General features: G+C 62.9%; 1 protein-coding gene and 1 long non-coding RNA gene across 2 annotated transcripts; one reads left to right on the plus strand and one right to left on the minus strand.

Annotated features, from left to right (window-relative positions):
- Positions 1-3,600: 3,600 nt before the first annotated feature.
- On the minus strand, positions 3,601-5,706 carry LOC138921372 (uncharacterized). Its single transcript, XR_011433887.1, has 2 exons — positions 5,002-5,706; positions 3,601-3,649 (listed from the first exon to the last, which is right to left on the minus strand). It is a non-coding gene; the product is annotated as an uncharacterized lncRNA (long non-coding RNA).
- A 10,297-nt stretch (positions 5,707-16,003) lies between these two features.
- FAAP20 (FA core complex associated protein 20) lies at positions 16,004-22,132 on the plus strand. The gene is made up of 4 exons (XM_005607582.3): positions 16,004-16,107; positions 16,457-16,595; positions 16,678-16,970; positions 21,935-22,132. The coding sequence occupies exons 1-4, from the start codon at positions 16,046-16,048 to the stop codon at positions 22,005-22,007; spliced, it is 567 nt and encodes a 188-aa protein (XP_005607639.2). The 5' UTR covers positions 16,004-16,045; the 3' UTR covers positions 22,008-22,132.
- Positions 22,133-22,238: the final 106 nt, after the last annotated feature.

A 22,238-nucleotide genomic window follows, 5' to 3' on the forward strand; every position in this document is an offset into this window, starting at 1 on the left:
TGTCCTCCCCCTTGGGGTTGGGAGTTGCCCCCACTGGCACTCCTGCCCTCTGCCCTTTGGAGGGCACCGGGGTCATTCGTGGGCCCTGAGCCCAGTGACGCTCAGCCAGGACTTGCACTCTTGGGAGGAACAGAGACCAGATCTCACTCTGGTCAGGACAGAGGACCCCCCAGTGAAGTGCCACCTGGGGAACACGAACCCCCAGAAGGCCAGTAGTGTTTCCCTGAGGTGGGCACCACCACAGAGGTCCTCCCAGGACTCGGCTGCTCTGTCTGTCCTCAGCCATTGGGGGAGAGGGGGCCCTGGGGCCCGGGATGGAGGGAGACCTGTGAGGACACAGTGGACCCCAGAGAACGCAGCAGGAGGCATGTCCAGGCAGCGTGTGCTGGGCATTCCGGGGTCCAAGCCCCGTCCTGGCCTGGAGAGGAGCGGGATGGTCACCTCCCCGCCTGCTCAGCGAGTCGGGAGGGACGGCTGGGGGCGGCAGGGGCTGGGGGCGATCTTCCAGCCCTTCTCCTGAGCCAGCCCCTCCCCTCTCTGGGAGCAGGGCAGGTCCTGAGCAGGGCTGGCGGCAGACGTGGGCTCTCCCGCCCCCGTTGGAGGCCGCAGAGGCTGGCGTTGTGGCCTGGACGGGCCGGCAGCCTCCTGCTTCCTCCTGTCGCGGAAGGAAGAGCTGGAGGAAGAGTTGCTGCCGTGGGGCAGCCACCCTGGGCCCAGGGCTCCCGCCATGCCTAAGGGAGGCCAGCGGCGTGGCTCCCAGATGGCTCCTAGGGAGGCCAGCACGTTCGCCACGCCCTACTCGGTGACAAGGATCCCAGGCGGAGGGGACACGGCCCGAGTGCCAACGAGCGGTGGCAGAGCCGGAAAGCCCTGGCCTGCCGCCTCCTCCCGGCCAGCCTCGGCCCCTCTTCCTTTCTTTTCAGAGACTTGGTTCTTGGAACTTACACCCTCTTGGGTTTGCTATTTTTACCCACCCTGAGCCTTCCGGTCTCCATGGCGACGCCTCCAAACAGCAGATTCCAGGCGGCAATGACGTCACCTTTCCCTTTCCTGCCGCCCAGGCCTGGGGCGCTGCTGCGCAGCCGAGGGTGCAGGGCCGCCGGCCAAGTGGAGCCCCCAGGCCAGGGCCACAGCTGCCCCTCGCCCGCTGTGGGCCGTGCGTCCCTCCCCTGTCCCTCGGGCCGGCTGTGCTGGAGCCCCCACCAAGGGCACAGCCCAGGCCGCCCCCCTACCCTCACCCCCGTGGGATCCCTGCCATGCTGGCCGCCCTGTGGGAGCTGCTGGGGCGGCCGGCCTCAGGCCTTGCTGGCTGCTGGGGCAGAGGCCTGGCTGGCCTGGGAAGCTCTGTGGCCCCCACCTCAGAAACTGGAGACGGCAGCAGGGGCCCCCAGAGGCAGCAGGAGCGCCGGGAGGGCCTGTGGCCTGGGTCCCATGGGCATCTGGCCCCCTCGGGCGAGGCTGTCAGACGCCCTGGCCAGGCCTGCCGCAGGCCATGATTAGGGAGCTGGACTCGGGGGCCGTAGCCCTCCCTCCTGGGCCTACGTTTCCTGCAGTTGGTCACCAGGCTGTGTCTCTGCTGGGCCGCGCTTTACCTGGCTGTTCCTGCCACACACAGCCGGAGGTCTGCCCTCAGCCCAGACAGAGGATGGGGACACTCAGAGCTGGCTGGCCACTTCTGCTGTGATGGGGTGGGAGAGTGGGCTACCTGCGCCCTGGGTCACCCTCCTGGAGAGGCGCTCCCCCTGGGTGCTTGCTTTGCTATGAACTCAGACATTTGTTGCAATGCCTGAGAAATCTTGGCCTCGCAGGACCAGCCGGTGCAGCCTGGAGAGCTCCAGACCCCGCCATGCTCCAAAGGAGCTTCCTCATCGCTGAGGAGCCCCTGGACTTGTGGAGGCCTGCCACCTGCCACCTTGCCTGGTGGGATGCTGGGGTTTCGTCCCCTAAGCAGGGCCTCCTCCTCTTGGTCACCTCACAGGGCCTGTGACTAAGTAAACTCCAGCCCCATCCCCACCGGCCTGGCCTGAAAGCAGTCAGTGGTCCAGGCTGAAGGGGAGGGGAGCAGGCCGGGCTGTGGGGGCTCTCTGGGGGGCTGGAGCCCCTGGTGTAGGCCGGGCGGAGGGTCAGGGCCACACTCCATCCTGCCAGCATCCAGAAGGGCACAGAAGACCCCTATCAATATCTCCTTAGCTGGTGTTTCTGCTGCGGACACGACACTGAAGGAAGGTGTTTTCCATGCTCGCATTCCTGCCCGAAGTCCCAGCTCGCCTCCGTCTGACACGGGCAGGCTCCCCCGCAGGTCTGGGCACGAGGCAGGCAGGTGGGCGGCCCCATCTCCAGAACCCCACACAGATCCGTTCACGAAAAGGTGTGCAGAGAATGTGGCCGGGCCGGCGCAGGTGGGCCTTTCCCGCAGCCCCATCCCCAGGAGCCTCCCTGTCCTGAGGCTGTGTCCTGGGCGCTCGGTGTCCGGAGGAGGCCCTGAGAGAGGGCCCACGGCTGCAGGGAGGCACAGAGGCTCTGCGTGTGGGTGCTGCCCTCCCAGAGCAGGCGGCTCTGCTCCCTGGAGTGGAGGTAGCTCTGGCAGGGTGGTGGACGTGACCTGTCCAATTAGGCACCTACTCCGACCAGCTCCCTCTGGACAGAAGGCAGGAGGGTGGACACAGGGGCCCGGGTGCTATCGGTCAGTGAGGGGCAGGAGGGCAGGCTTCACACTGAGAGTGTGGGATTTGAGGATGAATGGCTCACAGTCCTGGAAGGAGTAGGGTGGTGGTACTCCGCCGTGACCGGCAGGCAGCTGTGCCCAGACTCAGTGCGCCTCTGTCCTGCCCTTCTCCCTCGGGGTTTCTATGTAATGGCTCAGGGTCCTGGGACTGCCACTGCCCCTGCCCTTTCCTCTGGACCCTTTGGACCCCACGGGAGGCCCCTGGTCTGAGCTCTGGCCAGCCAGACATGTCCTGCCCAGGCCAGGATGGATCCAGGTGTGGGCCAGGGGGCTTGGGCCCTGAGGGGCAGTGAGTGCCCGTGGGGGAGACCCCATGCCAGGTGTGAATGCAGAATTGATTTCTTCCACCAAGTTTATTGAGGGCCTACCTGTGATAGCACAGAAAGGAGCAGAAATGAGTTCCTGTTCTCAAGTGGTTTCACGGGAAATGATGAGAAATTAAATTTTATATGTTCTGTATTAGACAGGGGTACATGCTCTTAAGAAGAATAGACCAGGGTGAGGCCAGTGGGGTGCCGAGTCAAGGGGGGCTCCTCATCAGGTCCATTTCAGCAGAGCCCTGAGATGGGAAAGGGGTGAGCATTCTGGGCAGAGGAAGAGCAGGTGCAAAGGCCCTGAGGCAGAAGTGCGCCTGGTCCCAGCATGGTCCACCAAGGGGTGGAGGGCAGGGCAGTGAGAGGAAGAGTGTGAGTGGGGTGTGGGCAGATGGCATGGAGCCTGTTGTCCATCCCAGCTTCGCTCCCCACAAGGGATGAGGGCTTGAGGGGGGCATTGCTCTGAGCCTGGGAGGCCCCCAAGGCCACAGCCCATCCCTGACAGTCTGGGGTGGAGCAGCCGCCCTGTGGGGTGGAGGCAGGCTTCCCCAAGAGGCAGAGGAACGTCGAGCACACAGCACGCGGTGCCTCCACTTCGCTGCTGGGAAAACTGAGGGCGAGAGGAGAGGCATCAATTTGAAACAGATGAGGCCATTTTCCTAAACATTTTGTTCCCAATCCCGCCCCCAGCCTGGCACTGGGCTGGCGTGACCGGCGAGAGGAGAGCCTGTGCAGCCCAGCCCAAGCCCCCCTGAAGCCCCTGAGCAGCTCCTCTCTGCCCTGCCCAGGGACCCGCTGCCCACTGTCCAGCCCACTCTGGCCACAGTGCAGGGAGGTTAAGGAAACAGCCGATTTCAAAGGGTGGGTGAGAGGCTGGCAGGACACGGGCGTGGGGCGCAGGCTGCCTGGCCTGCCACCCTCGCCCCAACCCGGCGGCCCCACAGACGCCTCAGGGAGGGATCCTGTGGCCGCAGGCCTGGCATTGGCCTCTGCCCAGCACCTTCCACAGACCATTCCACCTCCAGGCCCAGCGCTGCCCGGCGGGCTCTCATCTCCATGAGTAATATTTAACTTGGAAGGGCTGGCGGACAACTGCAGGGGAGAAGTTAACAACAAGTTTGGATTGCGATCTGCTTGCCAGGAAGGGGGAGGGGGGCAAAGTTGAGAGGAGGAGAGGAGGGCGGGAGATGGCCCGAGGACCGACGCTCCAGGGAGGCAGCTGTAGGGAAGGACCACTCGGCCTGGGGCCGCAGCGCCCTGGTCTGGGGTCGCCGAGGCCCCGAACCCCCAGAGGCCCGGCCCCAGGACCTCAGGAACCGAGCTTTGAGGCCAAATGGCTGGAAGACACACGCTGGGCATGTGCCCAGCTCCTCCAGCCTCGGTTTCCCCTCAGGAGCCACTCTGGTCAGGAAGAGCCTTGGGGTCCAGCTCTGGGGCAGAGAATACAAGACATGCACACACATGTGCACACACAAACACAAACGCCCATACACACATGAACACACACACTAACGTGCACACACACCCCCTCACGAACACATACATCCATACACACACGAACACACTCCTCCCACACACCCATACACACACTCACACACACGCACACATGAACACACACATCACCCCCCACACACACACACACAGAACACTTGGTTGTGAGAACAGCCTGCCTGCAGCTCTGAGGCTCCAACACAAGGATGGAAAAACCCACGAGGTGGGAGCAGGGATGAGGTCCCAGCCGCGGCAGGGGAGGGCAGGCCTGCAGCCAGGCCAGGGCTGTCCCCAAACGGAGGTTGGCCCACAGGAATGACCACCAAGCACTCGCTGGGCAGCACCCCTGCCAGGGTGCCCTCATCCGCTCTAGGAAGAGCTCCAGCGGGCATCAGGAGCGTCGAGCTCTCTCCTCCCCACTCCCCCCCGCCCCCGGCCCCCAGCCTCTGGCCTCAGGCTCCATTTTCTCACCTCAAAAAGAGGAAAGCAGTTTTAGGCACCGTCCAGCTTCTCCAGCTCCAGTGTCCACCAGCCCACACCTGAGAAGGCTGAGAGGACCCTGCAGAGGGCCCCACTCCAAAGGACCAAGGGGAGAGGTCTTTGGCACCACCCCGCATGGGGACAGGTCACCCTGGGTTGCCATGCCCCATGGGGTCTGCCTGCATCCCACACCAGGACCCAGCCCTGCCAGCAGCCCCTGAACCAGGGGCCTGGCTCCCTCAGGCCAGGGAAAGAACCACACCCACTCCACACCGACGCTCCTCTGTCCAGAGGTAGTAAACCTACGTTGTCAAATAAGCTATTTTCCACGAACGTGCATTTCCACAGGGAAAAACACACCCTCCAGCCTGGTCATTCTCCTTGACTGCCTCCCCTGGGGGGCCGGAGCTGGCCGAGTGGGCGCTGGTGCTAGGGGAGGGGGGCGTCGCGGGGTCCCACTGTTTGTCGGACCCTCTCCCACTTCTGGCATCTGCACTCTGCCACTGTTCTTTCACGAAAGTCAGACTGGGCCGGCCCGGTGGCGCAGCGGGTAAGTGTGCATGTTCCGCTGCTCAGCAGCCCGGGGCTCGCCAGTTTGGATCCCGGGTACGGACATGGCACTGCTTGGCAAAAGCCATGCTGTGGTAGGCATCCCATATATAAAGTAGAGGAAGATGGGCACAGATGTTAGCTCAGGGCCAGTCTTCCTCAGGAAAAAGAGGAGGATTGGCAGCAGATGTTAGCTCAGGGCTGATCTTCCTCAAAAAAAAAAAAAAAGAAAGAAAGAAAAAGAAAGTCAGATTGTTTCATTTTGAACTTGCTTGACGAGAATTACAACCCAACCAGGACAGGCAGTGTCTCTGTCGCAGTCTTTTTATTTTATTTTTTTGAGGAAGATTAGCCCTGAGCTAACATCCGTGCCCATCTTCCTCTACTTTATATGTGGGACGCCTACCACAGCACGGCTTGCCAAGTGGTGCCATGTCTGTACCCGGGATCTGAACCATCGAACCCTGGGCCGCTGAAGTGGAACACGTGCACTTAACCATTGTGCCACCGGGCTGGCCCCTCTGTCACAGCTTTTGAATCTGTGACCCTTCTCACGGGCTTGGCAAAGGGTCTGGACAGAGTGAGGAGTCCCTGCAGTGTGGGGGCTGCAGGGCCCGGGGAGGACAGGAGACCCCCGGAGCTGCATCCTCCTTCGCACTTTCCTTCTGGAGAGGAGAATCACCCATCGCCCACCTTCCAGGACAGGCCGGCGAGTGGGGTCTGGGAAGTGAAAGGACAGGGGCCCTGGGCAAGCGGAAGGCTCTGTCCACCTCCGCCTCACCCCAAGATGGTACACGTGATAAAAGCACCCCAGATCGGGGGCGCCCACCATGCCGGTGCTGCAGCCTGGATGTTTGTGTCCCCAGATTCGTACGTTGAAGCTGAAACCCCAGTTAGGGAGGTGGGGCCTTTGGGAGGTGATTAGGCCGTGTGGGCAGAGCCATCAGGAAAGGCATTGGTGCCCTTATGAAAGGGACCCCAGAGAGCCCCTCACCCCCTCCACTGGGTGAGTACGCAGTGAGAAGTCTGCCGTCTACACCTGACAGAGGGCTCTCCCCAGATCCAAACCCTGCTGGCGCCCTGATCTCGGACTTCCAGCCCCCAGAACTGTGAGAAGTAAGTTTCTGTTATTTGTAAATTGCCCAGCCTGTGGCGTTCTGTTACAGTAGCCCAAACTACCACGACAGCCAGGGCACTGTCCCCGCTGCTGGGCATCAGCGGCTGAAAAGAAACGGAGAAACTGAGGCAGCGGAGTGCCCCTCTTCCTGGCAGGAGGGCACGTCTCAGGTTCAGGGCCCAGGCCCACCAGCAGGTAAAGTGCAGAAGGTGGCAGGGAGGCAGGCCGGGGGCGCTCCTGGCGCCCTTCCCAGTGTCCCCCAAACGTTGATGTGACATTTGGGGGACAGTCAGGAGAGCCCCCTTGGAGCCTGCAGCCTCTGTGCGGCAGCAAGTGCCCAGACAACATCCTGTGCCTCGGGCACGTGGCGGGAGGCTCCTCAGGCTTCTGGGCCCCTGGTCCCCGTTCGTGGCCACTCCCCACGAGGTGTGGCTCCTGAGCACTTGAAATGAGGCCAGCAAAGCCATGCTCAACGGGCAAAGCACATACTGGGTTCCAGAGACCTAGTGTGAACAAGAGAATGTGTGAGAACATGCTGATACATGTTACACATTACATACACGTGCCATGTTGAAGCATAACATTTTAGAGATGTTGGGTTAAAATGAAATATGTAGTCCAATGAATCTCACCTACCTCCTTTTACCTTTCCGTGGGTGGCGACTATAAATTTCAAATGACCGGGTAGGAGGGGCAGGCTGATGGACAAAGGCTGGGCGGCTGAGGGTAAGTTAGAGGAGGCTGGGTCAGGGTGGAGCTCGGGGACAAAGGCCCAGCAGACAGAGGCTGTGCTGCAGGTGATAGCCAGGGGAAGGCTGGCAGGGGCCCGTGCGGCTCAGCATCCATGTCACAAGACCCCAGGCTGCCGGGCGTCATAGGCCACTTTAGCACAGGTCCATCGCCCACTGTTTCCAAAAGTGCTGGGCAGTCGGGACGAGGGCGGCTGGAATCCACCCCAGGTGTCACCCTGCAGTGCTCCCACCAACTCCTGGGCAGGGTGGGCGGCCACCACGCATCAGAGAAAGCCTCTGGGGCTGTGACAGGCATCTGGGGCCCCTCTTTGTCCCCATGGGTCAAAGGCCTGAAGCCCTGGGCAGAGCTGGATCTCGATGGCCATCCCACGGCCAGACGTTCTCATCACATGGGGGTGAGCAGCAGTTATCCGGGGGAAGTGACCATTGCGTGGCACATCCCAGCGGGCAGCTCCCACAGAGGAGGCGGCCCAGGGGACTCAGCATGGCCTCAGTTAGCTCGACTCCTTTCAGCACCATCTCGGCCTGGGGACACTGCAGAGACGTGGCTGCAAGTCAGGTGACCATGGGCAGCCAGGGTCTCTGGATGTGGGCCTTGGCTGGCTGACCGTGGGAGATGAGGAGAGGCCGGCTGGGCATGGGCACAGAGTCAGGGTGGGACGTCATTTTCCTAAGGGTCTCCAAGGGCTGGTGGGAGGCCCTCCACAGCTTGGGGGCAGCCTGTGGGGGCACGTGGGAACCCGGGATGGGAGGAGTTGGCCTCACCATCTACTGAGCCTTGGGCCAGAGAAGCCTCCTCCTGTGCTCAGACTCTGAGCCCTTCCTTCCCTCCCTGACTCTGACCACCCCCTTGAGGCCACTCAGTGCCACCAAGTCAGCAAGGCCACCTGCCTGGGCAGCAGCATGGGAGGCCCGGGTTTGAGTCTCAGCCCGGCACTCACCGTCATGTGGCCTAGGACAAGGGGTCAGACGGCCTTGGGTCTCATCGGGCCCACCGGTAAAGGAGGGGAGCAACAGCACATCCATCGCAGGGCTGGAGGCGGGTGAACAGGCCAAGCCCGGGAAGTGAGGGCGAGACCTGAGGCCCAGCCCAGTGCTGGGGCTGCCCACAGGGCAGGGCGAGTGGGAAGCAGCTCAGAGAGGACAGGCCAGCAGTCAGCCCAGCCCAGCCCCCTCCCACCTGCGCAGACCCTGATGCAGACCTTGTGCCTTGTGTGCCGGTGCCTTTCTGAGAACTCAGGGACCGACCCCCAGCTCCACTCCAAGAAGGGCCTTGGGGGCACCGGCCAGGCCCAGAGCTGGGGGTCCAGAGGGTGCTCAGACATCAGCTGCCTGCCCTCCCCTGCCTGAAGGGGTGGACGGTGAGCACCAGGCTTACCCGAGAGTGACTGAGCAGGGTGGAGCGGGCCCCAGGGAAGGTGACCCGCACGTGCCGTGGCGGCCAGGCAGGCGCAGCTCAGGCAGGGTGGCCAGTGGTGAGCCTGCCAGGCGTGTGTTAGGAGAGTTTGGCCGAGGAGAGCCCCGCGTACCCTGTGGGAGAGGAAGCAGGCGGCATCGGGGGAGAGGTGCGGCTGGGCCTTCCCAGCGCCCCTGGGCCACCATGGCAGGACCAGCTCGGGGGGCCCTCCTGGGCAGGGCACGGCCGTCCTGGCAGGTGAGCAGCCGCAGCCCAGGGAGGTGCCCGGTGCCTGTGGTGGGCTGTGCTTCCGAGAATGACCACAAACCAGTCACGTGTCCCCAACTCTGGGGCCCCTCCCTCCAGTTTCCATCCCCAGCTTCCCCCGGCCCAGGGGGGTTTTCCAACTTCCTGCACACTCCTCCTCCCCAACCCTTCTCCTCTGGAGCGGCCAGCTGGGCTGAAGGTGCCTCTGGGACTAAAGGCCTCCTCCCTCCCTCCCTCCTGCCAGCATCCCAGCGCCAGGCCTGCAGAGGGGCTGAGGGGCTGGAGGCCCGACAGGGAGGAGGCGAGACCAGCAGACGGGTGGCCCGAGGGGGCTTGGAGCAGCTGGCTGCGTGGATGTCCCCCCCCAGCCTGTCCTGATTCCAGCCATATCTTGGCCCCACCCTAGGCTGCAGGCAGGCCAAAGACCAGTTCAGAGAAGAGATTCTGCAGGGTGGCAGGCCACTGTTCCCACTGGACAGAGAGCCTCCACAGGCCTCAGAGGAGGCCCTGGGAACCCTGGACTGTGCTTTGGCTAAGGGGTGGCGGGGTAGGGGGTGCAGGCCATGGAGGGTCATGTGGCAGCAGAGGCAGGAGCGCTCAGCGTGTACCTCAAAGGCCCAGGCCCCAGGGCAGTGGAAGTGGGTGGTGCCTGGGGGGTCCCTGGGGCTCTTGCTACCTTGATGGTGAGGCCAAGGTGTCTCGAGTCAGAGAGCCGGCCTGGCTCCTTCTTGACCCCTGGACCAGACCATGGACAGTTATGCTCCGACTAGCTGCCTGCCTCAAACCTGGCAAATGGAAAAGGGAGACACTGACCCTGCGCAGGGGACTGGTGTCCCTTGTTGTGTCGTAAGCTGATGAGCCCGTGATCCCTGGCTGTCACTGGGCCCTCTGGTCGGCCAAAGGCCTGGGTCCCAGTAAGACTCAGAGGCAGGTGAAATAACTCTAGGTGCCTGGCCCCTGGGGGTGGAAGTGGTGGTGGTAGGGAGGAGGCAGCTCTCCCTGCCTGTACCCACCATCCCTGCCCCAACAGACCCCTACCCATTATTACCAAGGAGGTCAAATAGCCGTCTGCTGACCTCTGACCTGGCCTCTGTGTCTGCAGGGCAGGGCTGAAGGCTCTGTGTCCTCTGAATAGAGGAGGGGTAGAGGGGTGAGAGAAAGGAGGAGGAGGAAGGGGAGGAGAGAGGGAGGAGAGGGAGGAGTGAGGAGGGGAGGGGAGAGAAGGAGAGGGAAGAGTAAGGAGGATGAGGAGTAAGAAGGAGGAGGAGGGGGAGGGGTGAGGAGGACGGGGAGGAGTAATGAGGAGGAGGAGAGGGAGGAGTGAGGAGGAGAGGGGAGAGGAGGAGAGGGAGGAGTAAGGAGGATGAGGAGTAAGAAGGAGGAGGAGGGGGAGGAGTAATGAGGAGGAGGAGAGGGAGGAGTGAGGAGGGGAGGGGAGCAGGGGGTGGCCCTGGCTGAGGCCCAGTGGCTCCTCTCCTGGACTTGCCCATGCTGTGGGCCACACCAAGCTCCCGTCAGGCCAGCTCAACGGCCCCTGCATGCGGAGGCCCCCAGGGAGGGAGAGGAGAGCCTTCCATATCGGACGTCCCTCACAGCACAAGGTCAGGAATCGCTCACACAGAAATAGGGGTGACAAGCAGCTGGGGTTCTCGGTGGTGATGGGGTTGGGCCTAGAAGTGGCAGGAACCTGCGGGCATCTCAGGAAGTCGAGGACCCACCAGCAGATCTGCCACAGGAGGCAGCGAGTGGGCCAAGCCTCTCCCGTGGGAGCCAAGGAGCCCGGCCTCCCTCTGAGGTCCGCAGATGCTCCAGCTTGCCCTCTGCACCTGCAGGGCTCTCCGGGAAGTGCCGCCCCGTGCTGCCCATTCGGAGCCCTTCCAGGAAACACGTGGGTCTGTAGCTGAGCTGCCTACTCCAGGCCACGCTCTCAGCCAACGGTGGCGGTGGCCTCCTCCGCTTTGGCGGTATGGTTGCCAGGACCCAGGGGCTAGAGAAGTGGATTCAGGATGCCCTGCTGCCCCCAACCGGACCCTGCTCCGTGTTTTCAAGCTGCACGAGGTGCAAGAGCCCCTCTGTCAGCGTCCCGTGGCTGCTGCACAAATGGCCACAGACTGGGCCTTAAAACAAGGAGATCCACCTATCCCCGTTCTGGAGGGCCAAAGTCTGAAATCAAGCTGTGGGCAGGGCTGCGCTCCCTCTGGAGGCTCTAGCGAGGGTCCTTCCCACCTCTGCCAGCTTCTGGGGGCTCCAGGCGTCCCTGGGCTGGGGCCACATCCCTCCGCCTCTGCCTGGATGTGCCTTTACTGTCATGCGGCTTCTTCTGTGTGGCTCTGTCCAAACTCTCCTCTTCTGGCAAGGACACAAGTCATACTGGACTTATGGCCCACCCTGACCAGTGTGGCCTCACCTTAATCTGATTCCATCTGCAAAAATCCTATTTCCAAGGAAGGTCTCCTTTACAGGTTCCCAGTGGACATGAATTTTCGGGGGACACTGTTTGACCCCCAGTATCTGCAAAGCTTGGTCTCTGCTTGACTTACACTCCCCTAGGAGGGGTCTGGATGGCCCCCTCTCCGATTCCCTCAGGGTTAGTGGACTGGCCCCCCTGGGCCGGGCACACCTGAGGCTCTGGGGTCGCTGTGGGGCAGAGCGCACAGCTTGCCCTCCTGGGAAGGCAGACAGCATCCCAGCTCTGCAGCTCCTGCTTGTGGGGCGGGAAAACCCAGCAGCAGTCAGGAAGGCCTCTCTGGGAGGGGGCGCCAGAGCAGAGCCAGAGGGACAGCAGGACATGCCACTTGTGGGGGGCAGGGGGATGGCAAGGGCAGAAGCCTGAGCTGGAGATGGGGACAGAGGAAGGGTCAGTGCGGCCGAGCAGAGGGCAGAGGAGGAAGTCAGGGGCGGGAGAGGGGGGGACCTCGTGGAAGTGACAAGGTTCACTAGAAACATCGGGAGAGAGTGGCTGGGCTTACAAATGGCACTGCTGTCTTCCCGGCACCAGCCCCCCAGCTGCCCCTCAGCTTTCAGGCGCTTGAGGTGGGGGCTGGAGGCTGTGCTGGCCCTTAGCTCTGGCCTGATGACTGCTATGTTCCAGCCACGGACACCCACCCACTCTGCGGCCGTGAGGAGAGGCCCTGCTCCCGCACCGGTGAGTGGGCCCCACACGCCTGCTCTGCCGCCCGTCGGATCCCGCGATGTTTCCCGGGCAACTGTTTCAATCCAGCCTGTCTGCCTGGCGCTTGCACGCCCACAAATGCGCCTGCCTGGCTCCGGGCAGGCTTGCCTGCTTGGAATACACCGGCCGGCAGGTGTGGCCCAGTACAGTCCGCTGCATCAGGAGGCCCAGCTCTCAAGGCCATTCTCGCCTGGGGAGCAGGCGCTGGCAGTGCACCGGCAGTGTACCAAGTGGGTGCCATGCAGCTCTGCCACATGGCGAGGGATGCAGCCGCCCGTGCCACAGGAGCCCTGCCTGTCGCCAGCTTCCCTTGGCATCTGGACAGCCGTGCCACTTTCTGGGCCTGTTTGTGCCTGCCGGCCCTGACCCTGTCAGACTGCCTGTGCCATCTTGACCCCATTTGCAGGTGGCCCGACGGCAGAACTGGCCCCCAGGAAATCAAAGGAGGGGTGAGGAAGCCAAGTGGGGCTCAGGCCACCCCAGTCAGCTCTGGGCCCGGGTCCGGCTGACAGGTTTTGCCTGGCCCAGGCCCTGCCTCGGAGCAGAGGATGACCAGGAGTCCCAGCGGGGCTCCTGGGGGCATCTACGCTGGTCAGAGGCAAACCTCACCCCCTGTGGAGTGAGGAGCCCATTCCCGCCTGCTCTGAGGACTCCAGGAGCCGGGACACCTGCTCCTTGGTGGTAGAAGGTGCTAGGGAGGGACGGGCCCCGACCTGCTAGCTGCCAACGACACCCTGATTCTGGAATGGGTGCCTTGGAGAGGAGGGGAGTCTGGTTCATCACCCACAAACGTGTCAACAGTGAACGAAGCAACAGAGAGCACAGAACGAGGCAGCCCGGCAGCCAGGCCACACCTGTGGCTGCAGAGTGTGGCTCTGCCACTCCTGCCCATTTGAGCAATTTCTGCTTCGCCCGAGGGGTGCCTCCTACAAAACACTGGAATATTCTTTGTAAACATGAATTTTGGCTCATAAAGAACTTGTTTTCACAGTGCCAGTCAGTCCCAATCAGAAATTATTTTCCACTGAAGCTCATTGCCCGTCACTGCAGCAGACGGCACAGAAAAAGCGTCTTTTAATCAAGTTCAACTTTTAAACTTCCTCCAGCCCCACTCCTGCCACCATCTTGCTGATAACGCTGGGACAGCCGGGACAAGGTGGGCCTGGCGGGGTGCACGGTGCTCCCCTTCCACTCCTGACACCCCTGCAGGCTGGGCCGCAGTGGGCAGCTGTTGGGGCAGATGGAATGGGGACCGGCGCGGGGCGGCTTCCTGACCAGCGCTGCACCTGCTGCATGCCTGGTGCAGGGGTCACCCCAGCTCCGTCCTCCGGGGCAGTGTCCCAGGCTGCAGGCCCTGGTGGGGATGGAGGGGAGTTAATCCCCAGCAGCCGGATGAAACCAGAGAGGAGGAGCCCCCCAGAGGACAACTTTTTCATGTTGCTCTGGCTCCGCCATCCCGAGACTGCCCGGCCCCAAGGGCCTCTGTTCCACCAGTTGGCGCAGGCCCGGCCAGGGGTCCGGTTCCCCTCCCCTGGAAACCAAGGGTAAATGAGGCTCTTTGGGGTGGCTTAGGCCAAAGGAGAGTGGGGGCCCCCCACCTTCTGTGCCATAGGCTTGAGCCAGTCTGAGCCCAGCCCTGACAGCCCCCTGGGACCTGCACCTCCTCAGGGCACCTGCCCTCAGGCCAGCTCAGTAGTCTTGGGTCCATCTGACACCCCTCCCCTCTCCTGCCTTGCTCTGCCTTTCTTGGGTCAGGGAGCCGGACCATGTGAGATCTGAGGAGGAAGGGGAGGGAAGGGGCCGGGAGTGCCTGGGACGCTGAAGACCTCGTGCTCGGTTCCCCGGGGCCCTGATCCACAGCAGCAGCTGCTCACACAGATGTCCCCACGTAGCTTCCCAGCACAGCCCGAGCGCTGGGCACACACTGGCCGTCTGAGGCCTGGCGGGGCCTTCCACTGCCTTGGGGAGGCCTGGCGCCATTCCTCCTGGAAGTCCCCATGGCTGGCTTGCAGAAGTGTGGTGACACTTCCAGGAAAGGCTCTGAAGCGGCAGAGGCTGACGCCAGGACCAGCCCGGACCGCGTCTAGGAACCCCAGACACAAGCTGTTTGGGAGCCCTCGGTCAGCTGGCATCTGCAACGTGCCAGACCCGGCAGCCCCCGTCTGGCGTTCTCTCACCTGGGAGCAGGCCCAGCCACAGCTCACTGCCTCCAGGGGCCCGAGACCCCCTCGCTACAGCAGCTCTGTTTGTTTATACAAGTGGAATCTGTTTTCCAGCAGTTGGCAGGCCCTGGGGGTGAGGACTCCGTCTGCAGCATCTAGAACGGTCCCCGGCACAGGTTGGGTCTCAGGGAAGGTTTGGTGAATGAGCCTGCGCCGGCTCTGGAGGTCTGCGCTGGCAGCTGGATGAAGGACGACCTCAGTGCTACAGGAGGACGGCTAGTCACTTGGTTGGCCTTGCCTCAGGGGCGGGGGGCCCTGGCACTGGAGTGTGCTACAAGAAGGAGGCCAGCACGAGGGGCTGGGAGGAGGGTTGCGGTGTGAAGAGGAGCCGAGGTGAGGAGGCTGGAACAGCGCCGTGGGAGCCCCGGTGGAGGTGGGTGCAGAACAGAGCCCCAAAGCTGCTGGGGCGGGGAGAGCCAAGGAGACCCAGCACCCCGAGTGACAGCTGCCTGTGGTCCCTGGAGATGAGCTGCCTGCCCTCAGCCCCCTGTACACCCCAGCCCTGGTAAGGGCGGGGGTCGCCCCAGGGACACACCTTGGGGCCCACAGGGCGCTGGTGCAAGCCCAGTCAGGACTGGCTGAGCGTCAGCAGCGGCCGAGGGTGCCTGGGCGTCTGCTGCCACCAAGTGGTGGATCCCACGGTCACTCGGTGAGAGCAGCTGGGGCCCAGGGTATCAGTGAGGCCCCTCACAGGCTGTCCACACCAGGCCCCGGGGCCAGGACCCCTGCCCTGGCTTGCCACCTGGACTTTGTCACCTCACTTTTTGTCTTAATTGAGAAAACCAAGCTCCTCTGTTTGTAAGTAAACAGTCTCCTCCTGGGAAGGACAGCCCCGTCCACAGAGCTGGAAACTGAGGCTCAGAGCTGCTCCAAGCAGCCAGAGGTGGCTGAGCCCAGGCAGGCCTAGCAGCCAGGTGCGTGGGCTCTAACTGAAGAGGGTGCCTTGGAGAGGGGGGCCAGGGACCCCCTAGTGCGACTTCGGAGGCCTCTGCAGAACCCAGCTTGCCTGCAGGCGACAGCAGCCGGCTGGGCTGGGCAGGGCCTCCCCTACTCTCTCCTCACTGGAAATGCCTCCTACAGGGCCAGCACGCCTCCCCCACCTCGTCCCACCTCTGTGGTGGAGAAAGGACCCTGGCCTCAGCCTCCCCAAACGTTGAGGTCAGGACACGTTCCTCTCTGATAGCGTCACGGGGGAGAGGAAGGCCTGGGGAGCAGGGCGGTGGGGTCCCCTGGAGGAGGTGGGGTCCAGCGCGCAGGTCGGGGGGGTGTCAGGGTCAGGTTGGGGTGGGGGTCGGGGCGGGGTCCGGATTCTGACTCCAGGGCGGGGGTGAACGTCTAGGGCAAGGATGGGCAGTCCGTGTCCAAGGCGGGGGCGGGGTCTGTGTCCAGGGGTCTTGGGCGGGGCGGGAGCAGGTGCCCCCCGGGGTCGAGGGTCGGGGGTCCGGGTCTTGCGCGAGGATCCGGGGGCGGGATCTGCGTCCAAGGCGAGGATCGGGGGTCGGGGGCGGGGTCAGGTCGGGCGGGCTGCTCACTTCCGCCGGACGCGCGCGCTCAGGGCGGATGGAGGCGGCGCGGAGGCCGCGGCTCAGGCTGAGCCGCCGGAGGCCGCCCTCGGGGGACGAGTGAGACCGGGGGTTGCGGGCTAGGGGAGGGGAAGGGAGCAGGAGGGGGGCTGCCGGGTGAGGGTCCCAGTGTCCCCTGGCCGAGGTGTGGCTGGTGTCACGCCCCCACGTGATTCCCGGAACCCGCCTCGGTGCCGCCCCGCCCGCCATCCCTGGCTCCTGCAGCCCCTTCCCCTCTGAGACCCAGCTGAGTGTCCCCACCATGAGTGCCCCCATCGCTGAGTGCACCCCCGCCGAGTACCCCTCTAAAGTGCCGCCCAGCCCCCACCCTGCTCCTCTGCTCCCCGTGCTGCGCAGGGCCCAGGCCGAGTGCCCCCTCCGCTGAGTGCCCCCACGCCGTGCTCCCCAGGCCCCCCAGCGCCCGCCCCGAGTCCCTCCAGGGGGCCGGCGACGAGTGTGCGCGGCTATGGGCGGAGCTGCTGCGCGCGGCCCGCGAGGATCTGAACCTGGACGGCGAGCCGCCGCCGCTGCCTGCTTTCCCCGGCCAGGTGCGTGCTCCGCGACCGGCGGGGTGACCTGGGGGTCTCCGACCCGGGCGTGATGACCGCGCCCGACGACCCGGTTTTACAGGAGCCCGGGCGCAGCCCTGAGCGCACCACGCCCTCCGAGGTCTTCACCGTCGGACCTGAGACCTTTTCCTGGACGCCCTTCCCGCCGGCCCTGCGGCGAGGCCGTGGCCGCTCTTACCGGGTGCTCCGCCCGGCCGGGGGGCGCCCGAGGTCCCCCGACCGGGCCCCGCAAGGATGCCCCGCGCCCGAGCCCCGCGGGACCCCCAGCGCCGAGGAGCAGCCGTCGGTGGAGGGCGCGCCGGGCTCGCCGACCCTGCGCAGCTGCCCTATGTGCCAGGCTGACTTCGACCCTGGGTGAGTGTGCCCGGCCCTGGGCCTCCCTCCCCTCTGCTGCCACAGCCCGGTGCCCCCAGCCCTGTTTGGAAACCGCAGCCGTTTTTAGGGCCTGAGACTTGATGCCTGAGCTCAGCTTCTGCCGTCTAAAGTAATGTTTCCTGCGCGAAGTTAGCAAGCGGTGACCATGCCAATTAGCCAGAGGATACAGGGCTGTAGGTTGGGGGTCCACATGCTGGTCCCCATCTGGGGCCCTGTGGACAGGCTGCAGTCTCCACGGCGAGGGCAGGCAGCCTCTTCTCCAGCTCCTGCCCAGTCCACCCTGACATCAAGGTCGGGAACCTGGTGGTGCCTCCATCCCGGGGCTGAGATGTCTCCGGGGCCCGGAAACCCAATCCACGAACCTGGGCCGTGGAAGCAGAGTGCGGCAAACTTAACCACCAGGCCACGGGCCGGCTCCCGTGTACCTTTTTTCAAGTAAGGGGGGTGGAATCCAATTTTGCTAAGAAGTTGAATCCAAACCACCCAGCTTGGTGGGCCGTGTGTCAGACACCAAGGACACAAGTGTGGGGGTCGTGGGGGTCACGGGGGTCCAGATGGCAGAAGGAGCTTGGTCAGGTGAAGTGAATGGACATCAGGTTTTGGTAAGCTCCAGATTTCGTGTGTCTGGGAAACCGTGTGGTTAAGTTACATGCACGTCCATGGTCTTCAGAAGCAAAAACAGCCCTGGAGGGTGAAGGGAATGGACTCCAGAATTAGCAGCTGACGCCAAAAACAAAAGCCAGCAGACCAGTTACCAGAATACACAGCACGAAGCTGCACAGGAAGATCCTTAGATGCTGCTGCTTATTCAGAGAGATGAAATCCCCATCTAAAGGATCTAGGTTTCTCCAATCTGTGGCGTTTCCTCGGAACCAAGCCTCTGAGGGCCTGGTGTTGGGGGTGAGCCCCAGTGGCGCCCTGCTAGCACTTGCCTGCCATCTCCACGCAGCCCTGCACGGCTCAGGGTGGGGCGTGGAGACGAGAGTGGGCTGGTTTGGGTGAGGCAGTGGCGGTCCCCAGGTGGGGCCTGTGTATGTGGGTGAAGCCCCAGCAGGTACACGTTGGGCTTGACAGAGGGGCCATAAGTGGCCCACGGCCAGACATCTGGCTCCCTGGTGGCAGCAGAGAAGGTGCAGAACGTTTCCACACCCAGCATCCACTGTCCCCTCTCCCGCCTGTGCTGTCGTAAGCTGCAAATATTGACTCCCTGGCCAATTCTTTTTTTTTTTTTGAGGAAGATTAGCCCTGAGCTAACTACTGCCAATTGTCCTCTTGTTGCTGAGGAAGACTGGCCCTGAGCCAACATCCATGCTCATCTTCCTCTGCTTTATATATGGGACGCCTACTACAGCATGGCTTTTTGCCAAGCGGTGCCATGTCTGCACCCAGGATCCGAACCGGCGAACCCCAGGCCGCCGAGAAGCGGAATGTGCACACTTAACTGCTGCGCCACCGGACCGGCCCCTCCCTGGCCAATTCTGACGAAGCAGCGAACACTTTTTAAAATAGTGAAGTCTTCTTGATTCATACCCATCAAAGAAACGCGGGGGCAGAAGACACCGTTGGAAGGCCTGGAAGGAAATCCGCTTCCTTGGCAGAAGCCCTTAAGACTCCTGATGCTGTCAGGGCGCCCCAGCCTCCTCCCCTTTTAGGGGCCTTTGTAAAACCTCGGATCGCTCGTATTTCTACACAGTCTATAAAAAGACTCCCAAAGACAGGGACGTTAGGGAGAAAAGAATTCCAGTTTTGAGCTTTTTAAGCAGTTAAATTAAGGCTTGGCAGAGGGCCTTGACTTCTCCAAAGTAGGTGTCAGTGCAGTTGGATCCAGGTCTTGGCGTGTCTGGAATGCTTCTAGCACGTTCTTCCATTTGATTACAAAGGAGAGAGTTCTCGGGCCAGGACACACCCCTGAGGCTGCAGCCATGACTGGGGGACAACAGAGCGTCCATGTCGTGGGCAACGGGGCTCACATCCATGTGGGATGCTCTGAGACGCAGACAGCAGGAACCTGGGGCAAAGAGACTGGTTGCAGGGTGGGTGCAGGGGGGGCACGTCCCATTTAGCAGCTAGACACAGTAACTGAACTGTCACATTGTCCCGTGACTGACCCTAGAAAAACCTTTGCTTTTGGTGGTTCTCAGGGCTTTTTTGACAGTGCAGCGCCCTGTGCTGGGTGGGAGGGGCGGTGCTGGTCCGCAGGAGGCCGGTGACAACCGGAGCTATTCGGGCTGAGTGTGGGTTTTGGGGAGCATGTGCGGGAGGACTAGCTCACCGTTTTGCTCAAAGTTTAGCGCTCTGCGGCTCACTCAGAGAACCGTTTTATTCTCTGATGTGACGGACAAGTACATATGGATTCTGTGAGGCGTGTGTGAAACGCCGTCCCCTCGAGATCCCCTTGCTGCTGTCTTCTGATGTCCTGGGAGTTTCTGATGCCCGTGAGGCACGTGGTGGTGGGGAAGATTGGCTCCCGCGGGCCAGCTGACGTGAGGAAACCAGAACCTAAGTAGCGTCCCCATTTATCTGCTGATCCTGAGCCAGTTGCTGGGACCTTACAGCTCCGAGGCCCCTCCAGCTGCTTGGCACCGAGCCCGCTCTGCCCTGTCCGCCTCGAGAAGCCACTGGAGCATCTCAGCTGAGGCCCCTCTTGCAGCTGTGCCAGCCGCCCACACGTGGGATTGCCGGTGCGTCTGTGAGGCAGGGCTGTCATGATGCAAGCTGAAGAAGCACCCAGTGTGCGATCTGGCAGAGATGAAGCCTGACACATTCCCAGAGGGTGCTCCCCACTGGAGGGACACTGCCTAGACACCCTTGCACAACATGACCTAGGTCCAGATCTTAGAATCTTCTGGAAGCCTTGGAGAAAGCTTATGGAGGGGCTGGTTCTGAGCACAAGCTGAGGCCTGACAGTCTCAGACGGGCTGAGTGGCCCCAGGGACTTCACAATGCACTGCCCAAGGTCTGCAGACCTGAGACAGTAGCCGAAGGCCACCAGAAGCAGCACGGGCTCCTGGGAGCAGCTGGGAGTTGGCTACGGGGTCATGTTAGGTGAGAGGCTGGCCTGGTGTGGCCGTGGACCTCAGCCCTTGGCTGCCATGCCTTGGAGTGAAAGGAGGTCATTCTGGGCTCAGGGCTGCAGCTCTGTGGTTCCAGGGGAGGGCCTTTTACATTCTGGCCAGTGAACTTAGCCAGTTGACCAGGACAGTCCTGGAGGTGGCTGGAGGACAGGCCACGTCTTGGGAGGTCTCTGAGGGTAGGGAGAGGCCATCTGGGCTGGCTGGCAGGGTGTTCAAACCACCTCAGAGGCCGTGGCCCACGGGGTGTTTCCAGAGGGCCCCACAGGACTCATGGCACTTTATACGCCCCTGGGTGGGCCTGAGGTGGCCTCTCTGCCGGCTGCTGGGTGCCCCGATGGGGAAAGCTGGTGGGGCCAGACTAGTGTGCTGTGTCCTGCTCTGTAAGGGCAGGTGGGGCCCGCGGCCGCCGTGACACCTGGACGGGCATGGGAGCCACAGGACGCAGCAGCCTTGGGTTGCTGGAGCAGAGCAGAACCTGAGGGTCAGTCGTGCTCCCAGCACTCACCTGGGTCTGAGGGCAGAGGCTGTGGGGACACACGAGTCCCACCATGGAGTGGGTCATCCCCCAGGCTGCTGAGCCTAGGGAGACGTAGGGAGGCTGGGCCCATCTGGGGAGTGAGAAGGGCTGCAGGAGGCACTGGACCGGCCCTGGCACAGCAGGAGGCCGGGAGCTGAGGGGAGGCCGACTGACTGGTGGGCCCCAGATTGCAGGGGACACAAGGAGCATCGCGGCTTGCAGCCGTTGGATGGGCGACTTTGTGAGGGGGTGCAGTTCCCAGCTGTGGTGTGCAGGGCACGGTTCCTCGGATGGGACAGTGAGCCACATGGCTTCTGGCAAGGTCTGGCCAGAGTCTGGGCTGGAACTGCCCTCTTAGCCCCCAGTAGCTCTGCCGCCTTTGGGAGTCATGGCCGGAGCCAACCAGGCACGGCCTCGGCACATCAGGGACGGCCTTCCCTCCTTGACAGGGTCAGCAGAGGTCAGGGATGAGGGGCGCCTGCTCTGTGACACACATCCAGACCCCTCCCCACACCCCTCCGGACACGAGGGGCCAGCCCCGCAGACGTCAGAGCATCTGGAATTCGGGACGGCAGCCTGAGTTGACTAAACCCTCTCCCCAGACGGGCTGAGTCACCCACATCAAGAAAATGACTTCTCAGGCCCAGGCTGCACACCTACCTTCCATCCACGGCTGCCTCCTGCCTCTCAGACGATGGCAACTGCCCTCCCGGGCACCAGCTTCCTGCTCTTTTCGGGTGGCAAGTCGGGTGGTGGTTCTAAGAGAGGAGGGGATGCACCGGCCTTTTGTTGATACAAAGACACCTGATGGATTTGTCCAGCTGACGGGGCAGAGCTCCTGCCGGGCCGAGGAAGGACCCGCCCTCGACCTTGAGACTGGCCGAACTGCCTCTGCCACTGTCCTTGCACTGCCACCGTCAGGCTGGCCGTTTCTGCCAATTCTCTTGGTTGGCAGATGGGCTTTTGGGGCTGGCCTTCAGTTCACCAGGACCCACGAGGATCCCCTGGGGGCTCATTCAGACACAGGGTGCCCCCTGGCCTCAGATGCGGGAGCCTGAGAACCCCCGCCTGATGAGTGCTCCCCAGGCGTGTGTCCAGGGCGCACTGGGAACCTTTGACCCAAGGAACAGGATTTGGAAAGGCCGTTTCCGGTTGGTGCGACCCCTCCCTGCCCCTGCCCGTTTCTGACCAGCCGTGGAGGCCGGCACGGGTCTTTCTCCACCAGTCTTTGGTGCACATGTCAGCACCTGGGAAGGGCAGGAAGGTGCGTGACGGATGCTCTGGCCAGGGTGCCCTTCCGTGTGGTGAGTGCTTCCCTCTGTGTGAGTGACCACATCTCCTCTCCCTCACAGGCTGGCCCAGCTGGACGTCGATAGCCACCTCGCTCAGTGCTTGGCAGAAAGCACAGACGACGTGGTGTGGTGAGCTGCCCGCCCGTGCAGCAAGGCATCGTCTTCCCCTCGGGCCTGGCTGGTGCGGGGGCCTGGTCTCACTCCACCGGCCAGAACCACCTCCCCTCTACTCGACATATTAAAAAGCTACATGTTAAAGACGTGTCAGTGTGAACTGCTTGTGGCCCTCTCTCTGCTGAGACCGAAACACTGGATCCTTTTTCTTTTCTGGCTTATGCTGAGCAGTGACTTCCTGTAGTCGGGA

Source organism: Equus caballus, chromosome 2 (genome assembly GCF_041296265.1).
Source record: "Equus caballus isolate H_3958 breed thoroughbred chromosome 2, TB-T2T, whole genome shotgun sequence".
Classification (NCBI taxonomy): domain Eukaryota; kingdom Metazoa; phylum Chordata; class Mammalia; order Perissodactyla; family Equidae; genus Equus; species Equus caballus.